Source organism: Oncorhynchus keta, chromosome 11 (genome assembly GCF_023373465.1).
Source record: "Oncorhynchus keta strain PuntledgeMale-10-30-2019 chromosome 11, Oket_V2, whole genome shotgun sequence".
Classification (NCBI taxonomy): domain Eukaryota; kingdom Metazoa; phylum Chordata; class Actinopteri; order Salmoniformes; family Salmonidae; genus Oncorhynchus; species Oncorhynchus keta.
Window position 1 is genome coordinate 29,391,199 of NC_068431.1, and position 12,864 is coordinate 29,404,062.

Genomic DNA, 12,864 nt, shown 5'->3' on the forward strand with positions numbered 1-12,864 from the left:
CCATCAGGACCTAAAATGAACAACCGCCACCTGCAGGTAGATTTTGGCGGGTAAGATGTGTATTTCACCAGCCACATTGGAGGTTGGTCAGGGCTCCATAGTGCACGCATTTCACTCGCATTTGTGAAAAGAAAATAGTCAAATAGTCATTTATAGTCAAATAAAAGCTGCAGTAGCCGTTTTCAAAGTATTTCCGCCATTTTGCTTCATAGGTGGTAAATGAAACGCAACAAAATCGAAGAACTATGAATCCTATATAGCCTATTCCACCCTGCGCTGCAACACTGCCTGGCTGGGTGCTGTGCACACGTGAAGAGCTAAGTAAAAGTTTATCTAATTTACTTTAAACGAAAGTCTACTGAAGTGAGACGTTGTCCTTGTGTTTCTTGGCTATTTACATTGTTTTGTTCACAAGCTATGTTGTTTGTCTATGTTAGAGTTTCAAATGCTAGGGAAGAGAAGACAACGCTTCTACTAGTCAGACTCAATCTAACAGGCACAGACATGACTGAGTCCTGATACCACGGTATCCTCCTGCCTTTAAAGGGGAAGGTGAAATTTGTCTAATGTGTTATTTTGGTTATATCAGGTCACAAAAACGTAATTATTCATTATGAACTGGGTGGTTTGAGCCCTGAATGCTGATTGGCTGACAGCCGTGATATATCAGACCGTATGCCACAGATATGACAAACTTACATTTTTATTTCTCTAATCACTTTGGTAACCAGTTTATAATAGCAATAAGGCACCTCGGGGGGTTGTGATATATGGCCAATAGACCTGAGTCCAGGCACTTAGCAGTGGTAAATTGGTAATTTACCACACCCTATCTGGCTTTATTGCATAAATATATATTAGTTACTTCTTACTAGTAATGCACGCTATGTTCTAGAAACATTGCAAAGCATACTCATCCGTTTTTAAATGTTTTGTTGGTGTAAATTTTATTCCCCAAAAATATTTTTGGCTGGTAAGAAATCTGTGTGGCTGGTAGATGTTTAAATCACAGTGTATGCCCTGCTCCCAATCCCTTCCCAATTTCCCTACCGCTCGGCACTCACAGGGCTCCTGGACGCACATTGTCTCAGGAACACCAAGAGAAGTCATCAGGAACCTGTCTGTGTATGCACATATATGTGGCGCCAGAGACATGTGCCTCATAAACATGACCGATGTGTTTACGGTGCCTCGCATACACAGTTGTGATGAGACTTACCTGGGACATCGATGAATCTCTTGTACACGTTTAGGAAGGCAGCCTCTGACTCCTTACTTCTTTTACTCACTGCGTCGATCTGAAAGGAGAGATGGAGAGATTGGTTAAGAAAAGAGAGAGATAGTCGAGATGATACATTTTTTTCAGACAACACCCCAACAATCATAATCACATTTTCCGGCTTATAAAGGCTTTTATACTTTGGCATCATCTTCCCTATACTATTCATTCCATCAAGATTAATCTCATTTTATAGGACAAATAGTCACATATCCAATGTAGTTCAACATGAATCTGGTTTATATAAAAATGTATTCATTTTAAACATTTTCAGATCTATTAGTGCTACGATACCCACACAGATCTATTGACCACAGAATTTCAGTCTTAAAAACACATGAATAGTAATTTCATTAATGTAATTTAGTAACAACCTGCTAAAAGAGATTGAGCTTCCAACCCTCTCAGTTAATCATGGGCACTGAGTGCTTCACTGCTGTGGGCTGGGCAGACAGAGCTCTCCTAAAACTGGAAAGCACCAAGGCAGCTAACCAATGAGTCATGAAGAAGGTGACGTGATTTGGGGTTGGGCCAAGAGGCACAACAGACCTTGCTTGAAGTTCCTCAACAATCAAGTACAGGAGTATAGAGCTGTGGAAGAGGTCTTCTTCTATAGTCATGACATTTCTGTAGTACGCAGGTGATATGATACAGCATTGCTTTTACATTAACTACAATGTACTGCACATGGCTCAAAAATCACAGATTTATGATTTAGAGGTTTCAAAAATGGTTATTTTTAGCTCCAAACCAACACTATACATCACAAATACCCGCCCATAAAACTAAACATTATAGATGTTGCAAAAGTACTTCATGAATCAGGATAGAACACAACAGCAACAGTCTGTGTGGCTCAACATCCATTCCAGATTGCCTCTCAAATATCGTCTAAAAGAAAGAAAACACACTTTGGACATACAGTCAAATACTGTACCATATTCATCCTTGGCCCTTGGAGAGATAGGGAGAGGAGGAAAAATGCAGGCCACAGATGACTCTTCCCTGAACCCTCTCTGGCCCTCAGTACCACACTGGGCAACAGCTGGCGAGGCTTTTGTCCAAGCCTTTTTAAATTGCGTGGTTGGTTGGTGGATGGTTGGTTAAACACCATCTTTGGGTCATGTGACAGACGTAATGCATCGGCCCTCTCACACTATTATAACCCCCCACGCGTTGATGCATTTTGGATCAGCTTTCAGTCACGTGGAAGCAACTATATTAGTGGTGAGTACTCTATGTACACCATCACACACCCGTTTTATACGATCTAACACACACACATAAGCATGCTAAATCCTTAAAGCCAGAGCTGTGCTCTATACATTACACCACCTCGCAATCATGCACTGTCAATAAAATCATTTCCTAATGTATAGATGGCCAATGTAAGTAATTTGGATCTAATACCACTCTTCAGAGAAAAATAATACAGTATAACCTTTATTCAACAAGACGTATTGGTCGTCAAAATGACCAACTGTACTGTTCTTCCTTTTCAAGATACTCACCATTTGGCCTAGGTAAACTACCATAGTAAAGTACTTTTTTAATCCACTTTCAGACTTCTACCTGCAGTGTATAAGAGTAAGAAAGGTGTCTCATTGGCCTAGCTACATGAGCTGATAGACAGTGGGCCTACCTACTGTGGGGTTCAGAGTCTTCATGTGTGTGGCTGTTGTTGAGGTTGCACCGAGCAGCCCAGAGGTAGCGTGTGCGTGTGTGTTGTGTGTGTCTGTGGTGTCTCCTGAGAGCCCAGTCCAGGCCTGACTGTGCGTTCCTCCACTGCTCTGGGAGTGTGAGCAGCCAGCCAGCCAGTCCTGGCATCGCCTCTGAACTGGGCCAAAGCCAGCTAACTGGGTCATCCCTGGGTAGAGGAGGGGATGGGAGGAGGGGAGAGAGGGGGAAGCAGGGGAGAGCTACTGTACCACACTGCTAGTGTCAGTCAGCCAGGATCTACTTCAAGTGTTTTTTGGACTAAAAGCACACACACTTAGACCAACCAAAGAGGAAAGGAGTTCCATTTGTCCCATCCACCTCCCCCCAACACACACGCATACATACCACCTCCCCCCAACACACACACATACATACCACCTCCCCCCAACACACATGCATACATACCACCTCCCCCCAACACACACACATACATACCACCTCCCCCAACACACACACATACATACCACCTCCCCCAACACACACGCATACATACCACCTCCCCCCAACACACACGCATACATACCACCTCCCCCCAACACACACGCATACATACCACCTCCCCCCAACACACACGCATACATACCACCTCCCCCCAACACACACATACATACCACCTCCCCCCAACACACACACATACATACCACCTCCCCCAACACACATGCATACATACCACCTCCCCCAACACACACGCATACATACCACCTCCCCCAACACACGCATACATACCACCTCCCCCCAACACACACACACATACATACCACCACCCCCAACACACACACATACATACCACCTCCCCCAACAGACACGCATACATACCCCCTCCCCCAACACACACACACATACATACCACCTCCCCCAACACACACGCATACATACCACCTCCCCCAACACACACACATACATACCACCTCCCTCCAACACACACGCATACATACCACCTCCCCCAACACACACGCATACATACCACCTCCCCCAACACACACGCATACATACCACCTCCCCCCAACACACACGCATACATACCACCTCCCCCAACACACACGCATACATACCACCTCCCCCAACACACGCATACCACCTCCCCCAACACACATGCATACATACCACCTCCCCAACACACACACACACATACATACCACCTCCCCCCAACACACACGCATACATACCACCTCCCCCAACACACACACATACATACCACCTCCCCCAACACACGCATACATACCACCTCCCCCAACACACACACATACATACCACCTCCCCCAACACACGCATACATACCACCTCCCCCAACACACGCATACATACCACCTCCCCCAACACACATGCATACATACCACCTCCCCCCAACACACACGCATACATACCACCTCCCCCAACACACACACATACATACCACCTCCCCCCAACATTTACACTTTCCTTCCCAACCCATAGGGTGGCAGTGTTTGCTCAAATTCACAAAAAGATGTGGCACAGTAACTGCAACTGCAAGTCAGCAACTTACACACAAAGTTAAAAGTGTCCAGAACTACAGTGTTTACAGACACCAAACAGTGGGTTCCTAAAGGAGAAATCTAATAAAAACAATGTTTTGGACGTCTCCTGCCCAGACTCTGTTAGAGGTTTTGATTTATGGAGCGAGGCAGGCAGTTGCCACTGACAAACGGCAGTGAGCCCCAGTCACTCTTTGCTCCTATGGGAGAGAGAAATGAAACATGTTCAAATGGGCTTTTGCTGGAAAACATCTGGATCCAAACTAGGCAGCGCCAAGTTCCCAAGTTCCCCCTCCCTCCCTCCCTCCCTCTCCCCGCTTTCTCTCCTTCTCTCTATCGCAGATGGAGCAATTAATGTTCCCTGCTTACTGGGCAAAGGGATCCACCAGACATCGTCAGGAAAAGGCTGCTTCCCTCTTTGGCTTTCCATTGAAAGTGAAGAGAAAGGGGGAGAAGGTGAAGTGGGATAGATAGTGACTGGGGGGTTGAGGAGGGAGAGAGAGGTAAGGTAATGGGATGGATGGCACCTGGAGAGTGTGTGTGTGTGTGTGTGTGTGTGTGTGTGTGTGTGTGTGTGTGTGTGTGTGTGTGTGTGTGTGTGTGTGTGTGTGTGTGTGTGTGTGTGTGTGTGTGTGTGTGTGTGTGTGTGTGTGTGTGTGTGTGTGTGTGTGTGTGTGTGTGTGTGTGTGTGTGTGTGTGTGTGTGTGTGTGTGTGTGCCAAGGTCCTGTGCGGCCATGGCTCAGTGCAGATTATCTGCCTCTCTCTCCAATGCAGTCCCATACACATTCTGACAGGGGAGGGCATCTGGCAACGCCGGCCGTGCTGCCTTCTGAATGATCACACACACACACACACATACAAAGACACAAACAGATGATTCCTCTGTGTGTGCGTGTGTACATGTGTGCATGTGTGTGTGTTAGTCCGTTTGTGTTAAAAAGGCGAGATTTGGGCCGACGCCAAAGCTGACCAGCTCACAGGTATAGCATAACACACCTCCAATGAACCATCTGGACTCTTTAGGGGTGCTGGAACAACTTAAAAATAGACGTGGTTGCTAGCCTAATGACACTAGCGGGAGCTAGATGAAACACAAGGAAGGCTTTGGCATCGGCTTAGGGGCCAGGGGAAACCGTTGGCCTGCTTGTCTCTGTCTGTGACCTGGCCTAACCCCTTAATTGCAGAGCAGGTTTTAAGCTGTGGATAACTGATCCGGAGTGGTGTGCGTGTGCGGGGGAGAGAGAGTATATATGTGTGTGTGTGTGTTTGAGTGTGCTTCTTTTTGTGTTGGGTAGGAGGGATTACTGGCTTTGCAGCTTTCTTTTAAGCGGGGAATTATAGTCTGAGAGGACGGTGACTTAGAGCATCCTCTGGGCTTCCTAGGGAAACAGGAAACAGGAAACAGCTAGCTAGCTCCCTCTCTTCATCTCGGTGTCACCTGGGGTTGTCATATGGCGGGCCTAACACACTAGGCCTACTTGCAGGCAGCTACCGTAGTATGGATATATAGTTCTACTAATTTTCCTCATTGCTGTAGCCTTACATTAGAAGTAGGTTGATGTTCCTCTAACCACTGGTCAGATGTTTTCTAATCCCCCTAATGGTGGTGAGGATTGGGTATTTGGTAATCTGATCCTAGATCTGTGATTACAGCCTACGTTTACCTCGTACAACATTAAAGATCTCATCATAAGAGTGGAGCTGGGATAGGATGGAGGAGCGAAACGGCATCACACATTGATTGTCTGTGATGGCTGACACATTGCTCCTCTGGGGCAGATCGGGCGTCGCCTGGAATCAGCGTCAGTGCCATAGGGAAATCAGAGAACAAGCACCACCCTGTGCCATCATCACAGTCACCCCCTCTCTTTGTGTGCCATCGGGGCGGGAGGCGTTGGAGAGAGCGTAGCTTAAATCATATACAGGAGGAACACCTGACTCAAGGATACGGTAGAGAGGAGTGTGTTCTAGAACAGTTGCAGGTATGTCTTTACACAATCACACACTTTTTTTAAATGTAACCTTTATTTAACTATGCAAGTCAGTTAAGAACAAATTCCTATTTGAGATGACGGCCTACCGAGGAACATTGGGTAACTGCTTTGTTCAGGGTCAGAACAACGGTCCTGACGGGCCGCCCCCAGGTGGTGAGGGTAGGAAACAACATCTCCACCCCGCTGATCCTCAACACTGGTGCCCCACAAGGGTGCGTTCTCAGCCCTCTCCTGTAATCCCTGTTCACCCATGACTGCGTGGCCATGCACGCCTCCAACTCAATCATCAAGTTTGCAGACGACACGGCAACTGCTGCTCCCACAACTGTAAGGCTCTCCAGAGGGTAGTGAGGTCTGCACAACGCATCACTGGGGGCAAACTACCTGCCCTCCAGGACACCTACACCACCCGATGTTACAGGAAGGCCAAAAGATCATCAACCACCCGAGCCACTGCCTGTTCACCCCGCTATCATCCAGAAGGTGAGGTCAGTACAGGTGCATCAAAGTGGGGACCGAGAGACTGAAAAACAGCTTCTATCTCAAGGCCATCAGACTGTTAAACAGCCATCGCTAACATTGAGTGGCTGCTGCCAACATACTAACTCATCTCTAGCCACTTTAATAATGGAAAATTGATTTAATAAATGTATCACAAGCCACTTTAAACAATGCCACTTTATATAATGTTTACATACCCTACATTACTCATCTCATATGTATATACTGTACTCTATACCATCATATATTTTGATGTACATATTCTTATTAATTCCTTTACACTTGCGTGTATAAGGTAGCTGTTGTGAAATTGTTAGGTTAGATTACTTGTTAGATATTACTGCATGGTCGGAACTAGAAGCACAAGCATTTCACTACACTCGCATTAACATCTGCTAACCATGTGTATGTGACAAATAACATTAGATTTGAACAGATTTTTAACTTGTCAGCTAAGGGATTTGATCCAGCAACCTTTTCAGTTACTGTCCCAATGCTCTAACCACCAGGCTACCTGCCGCCCAATTCACACAGAATCCTTTTGAAAACATACTTTTAATAACCTGATATAAGTTGAGGCCCATCCCAGTCTCCCCTTTTTACTGTATGCCTATGCTAACACACACACACACACACACACACACACACACACACACACACACACACACACACACACACACACACACACACACACACACACACACACACACACACACACACACACACTGTCTGAGAGTTGAGCTAATCACAGCGCTGTGCGAGCTGCCAACTTAACTTTCACAGCCTTCTCCCTGGGCTCCCGGTGCCCTTACGACGAGACAGACATCCAAAATTACACCGCAATTATGCAAAATCAGTAGTGACTTCCTGCATTTGTCCCACTCCTATGCCACTTTGTACGTGTCTCTCTCTGCCACAGCCATCACGTCTCCTGAAGGTCTCTCTGTAGCATTCGGTTGCCTGACTAGGCTTTGTGGGGTTTGGAAGTGGCACACTGATTCGGTGTGCCCTTAAATAAAATAATACCCTACACTGCGTACTAACAATTTACTCACATTTAAATCTCATTCAGGGTTGGGGAGTAAACGATTACATGTAAGGGATTACAAAAAACTAACTGTAATCTGTTACTTTACCAGCAAAAATATTGTCTTCAGATTACAGATACTTTAAAAAAACTCCCATTTCCATTTAAGAAAGGTTTTCAAACAGAATCAGCCTAACGAATACGCTCCCAGTGGACAGCCAGTGAAAACGCGCTCTTGCAACAGCCTCATAGAGCAGATCCCAGTCTATGGAATAAAAGTTTGAGTTCCTCCCTTCTAAAGTCCCCCGTGGTATTGTGCTCCATACTGTCAAAACAAGTTTCATTTAAGAAGACCACAAGTGAGAGCATCTAGTTTTCCACATACAAATAGCATTTTTCGCTAGTGCTCAAAGCATGCCATTTCAATAGCACCATATATTTTTCAGCCCCAATCAGCCCTCCATGACAACAAAATCATAAACAGAGTAGGATAATTAGTTCTTCATTTTTGGGTTATGCTCATGTAAAACAATTAGGCTAATCTATATTTCCAAGTCCTATTCTTGAAGATCAAGGGGTATTAAATGAATTGGAATGACTGGGACTCCGACAGACAGTTTTTTTAATGTAAAGATACAGACTAATCATATTATTATCTGAAGTAGAAAACAATGGGTTAGAAGAAGCCTACATAACCAACACAAAGTAAAATGCAACATCCATTTATGGTTGGCTATGTAAACTCTAACATTGATTTATCCTGCAAGAGGTCGTTCAATTGGAAATATTAATTTTTTCCCCTCTTAATGCCTCTTGACGTTTATTGGGATGAGTCTTCTCCTTATGGTAGAACTGATCAATTTCCTCTAGATGGAACAGCTGCAAAGTCAGAATTGGCTACATTGTAAAAACGTTCAAACTTTTTTGGTAACTTTTTGGTCTTAATTTAAGGTTAGGGTTACACATATGGTTAGCAGTGTGGTTGGGGTTATGTTTAAATCAGATTTTATGACTTTGTGGCTGTTCCAGCTACTAACCTGCACCTCTTAAGGGGAAAGTAAGCAGATGACATTACTGAGTTTGGGTAATCGAAAAGTTCTTAACATTTTGGGACAAGTAACTATTAACCGTAATGGAGTACATTTAGAAAGTAACCAACACAACCCTGTTCCTTAGCGCCTGATTTCTTTACACGCCACTGACTGACTCGATGCTGGTTCTTCCCTCTTCATTTACAGTGCCAGTTCGTCATCAAGCTACAGTTGCTGTGGCTGTAAAATGCATCTGGGATAGGCTGAGTGGTGTCGTGGAGAAGCAGAGATGGTCCGGGGAGAGACGGAGAACCCCCCGGTGGCGTCACACACCACATTCACACATCACACTTCATGCAAGGATGGATTCCCTCTGAGGCTTTGGTGACAGTAGGGACAGCATCAAGGGAGACCAGGAAAGAATTTGTTTACGTGCATGCATGTGTAAGTGTGTGTGAGTAGGTGGGGGAGGCTACAGTTGCAGTGGGGGGGTGGTATGGTATAAAGATCCCCCCCCCCACCCCCCAAGAGGGGGTGCCATTGAGCTCTCCTGCCCTCCTTCCCTCCCGTCAACCCCCCCCTGCTGTGGTGTGTGTCCACATGGGCCTGTGGGTGCCGAGTGCTGAGCTCTGCTCCCCATTGTGTTCTCATTTCCTGACAGGAAAAGAAGCGCTCGCTCATTTCACAAATAAAATGTAAAAAGCTGAAACAGTAAGAAAGAAAGAGAAACAACCCAAACAGATCAAGCTGCCTGGCTCCTCTCCCTAACCCTTGAGGCCTTCCAGAAGTCTTCGAGCATCTCATATATTCTAATGCGCCGCACTTCATGCTCTGCCTTGTGTATAAGGAACAGAGGGAGCAGAAAAATGGACTTTTTCCCTCTCCTTCCCCCTATGGGGAGAGCTGAAATGCTTGTGTACTGTGTCTCTGTATCTGACAATCTGTACTTTGAATCTCGCCGGGTCTCCATTTAGTAATTTGTTTTGCTCCCTAATAAAGCAGTCAACACTACTGCTTTCACATGAGGAGCCATTTCTGAGATCTGGAACACCGTTATCTCTCAGCCAGCTGATGCTCATGGAAAACAAAGTGGAAGCACCAAATTCCTGAGATGATAAGTTGGGCCTTCGAAGGTCAGGGACTTCTCCTGTCCTTGCCAATCGCCCTATTCATCCACAGAGGAGATAAATTAAAATGGCTGCAAGAGTCTCAGGCTGGTGCCTGTGAGCCGGGTCCGTGTGATGTGGGGGGAGTAGTGGGTATTTTTAAACCTGGGGTGATTTAAACAGGGGCGATTAACTCCGTCAATAATAGGCCTGGGGGCCCTCACAAATTGCTCGCTCCAACCACAATGAACGCTAATGGGCCAGACAGGCTGCGGTGCGGTTCCTCCCTGCCTGAGAGAGGTGTACAGGGAGCCGTCTTTCCAGACCCTTTAACTTCATGAAATTTATATGGCACTCCTTGCTGCTGAATTATAAAGAAGTGCTTTTAGTCGCTGAAGCAGCGTCTTTATTGGGAGGCGTCGGCGATAGACATTTTGAGGGTTCGAGGGTGACAGACATTTGAAGCAAGGCAAATCTTTAAAATAGCCTGCATTACTGTACTTTCTTTCCATTCTGTCTTCTTTTCTTAAATCGCACAATCTACACTCTGTTTCATATTAGGGATTTCCTGTCCAGGGGTCTATATATAGGCCTATATAGCAAGGCAGAGCCGGGCTGATAACAGCCACTGACCAATTACTGAGTCATGGCACGCAGTAGCAGCTAGGAGTTTTATTTAGCAGCCATTTAGAGGGCAGCCAAATTCTTGGGCCTCTCAGTGAGAGAGTGGGCTTTGTTTTAGGAGATCCAGAGCACTTAACAAAATAATACTTTAAGAGCCGACAGGAATAGGAATATAATTAAGTGGTGACTAATTACTGTCAGGGATAAGAAGCTGACTGGGGTGCTGGGTGTAACATGGCAACACAATGGTGCTCATAGAAAGCATTGTGGAGCGCTGGGAGACATGTGATCATCAAAGTGATCAGAACGACAGTTTGATTTCAAGGCGCACGCCTAAGACTACAATGAACAGTTTCCGTTTCCCTGAAGGGATTTCTCAAATAATCAAATATCTCAGTACAGTGGAATTAACTTAATAATACCCATTAGATGAGTTGAAAGTAATAGAATATCTTTGAGCATGAGAGAAATTTGTTGTAAACACAAATGAGGTAGCAAACAACCAATCAAAATAAAGGTGTACCACATGGCTTCTTTTTCTAACAATGTATTTAATTGTTGCACTAAGAAACGCTGCATAGTACTGGTAAATCCTCCTGGAACAGGAAAACCAGAAACAGGACCATGACTCATGGGTCAGACGACTAATGATGGTCTAGTATCATTTCTGTCTTAAGTAACCTACTGTCTTTTTCTGGAATTGAAAGGCACTGTATGCAAAATAGTGTACTTCACATGAAAAAATACACTGGTTTGTGTCCATGAGAAGGCAGAGAACTCCAAACATAACATATAAAGGGAGTAGGCCTTTTAATTATGTTCAGACTAAACTCAAAACATTTTATATCATGAATTAGTGAGGTAGACTCACAAATGCATGCTCCGAATTAAAAATGCAATCTGACAGTGGCAAAATGTTACAGTCCTCCATCATTACCAAATTAAATATGCACTAAGCAAGACAGAGGACAAATTTGCAGTCGACAAACACTTATCATGCATCTGTCCCCTAAAATAGTTGACAGATTTATGGATGTCACTTTGTTTGGATGAGACATTGCTGCCTGTCAAGAATGAAAGTGCCTCAAGCCAACATAAACACCAGTGTGACCACATCAGTGCCTATTCTAAAAATGTATTCTAATTGATTCATAGGATTTAATTGAAATCCTTTCCTGATTTGACAAAGATTAAAAGTGAATTGACTGTAGTAATTCAGCCAGTGCCTCCAGCCGAGGCAGGCCCCAGCAGTAGCAGTATAGCAGCGGAGGCACTCAGAGGAGTCAGGCTGGGCCTGTTCAGATGCTCTCCATAAAGCCCTCACATCGCTAAGCCCTTATTTACTGCAGGAGTGGCACTTGAGGAGGAATTAAGAGCTGGCGCCAGAAACACAGCTCTCACTCCCACAGCCCTCCTCCCTGCCTCAAGTCTCACAGCTCATATTATTATCATTAAAGTCCCCTAAATCAATTCTGAAGTTACCATACTTTCAGAGCAGTGCAAGGGGCGCTCTCAGGACAAAATGTTAAATCGGCAGGGCCGCTCTTCCCTGTGGCTGGCCTAGGCTGTCAGGGCGCATTGTCAGGGTCAGGGATTTAAACCCGCCGCGGTCATAGTGGGCATTGCGCCCCCACCCTGCACACCCTCCAGAATAGAGGGTTAAAGCGCTATTGCCATCAGCCGCCCGCAACCTCACCCCCCCTGTCCACCCGCGAATCAGCCCTTGGTGTAAACTGGCTCATTTACTCTCATCCACACCCCCGTGCTCACATTTCTGAGGCAATGATACCACAATATCTCACACACAGACACACAGAAAGTCAGAGATTCAGTACAAGAGACAATTTCTCCCATTGGCAAATCATTATTCAGGAGGCCAATTGCATTCATTTGAGCAGATATCAAAAGGAGTTTTGCATCAGACGATGTGACACATAGCCATACAGGGGAGGTGGGGGGTTATGAAACAGAGAAAGGCATGTCTGCCTGGAGTTTAAGACTGAAGCTCTGATCAGGAGCAGTTTGGCTGGAATATTTTAAGGGGATGCAATTTAAACATGGCTGGGAGCTAGAGAGCCTCATAAAAGGA

The 12,864-nt window shown here is 45.4% G+C and overlaps 1 protein-coding gene across 5 annotated transcripts in view; it reads right to left on the bottom strand.

The window, feature by feature from the left end:
• Nucleotides 1-12,864, bottom strand: part of LOC118390688 (homeobox protein cut-like 1) — a 215,447-nt gene that overhangs the window by 105,736 nt on the left and 96,847 nt on the right. For all 5 annotated transcript variants that reach the window (XM_052529852.1, XM_052529850.1, XM_052529851.1 and 2 more), the window contains exon 4: nucleotides 1,220-1,298. In XM_052529852.1, the coding sequence (XP_052385812.1) occupies nucleotides 1,220-1,298 (79 nt within the window). The remainder of the gene's footprint in view (nucleotides 1-1,219; nucleotides 1,299-12,864) is intronic.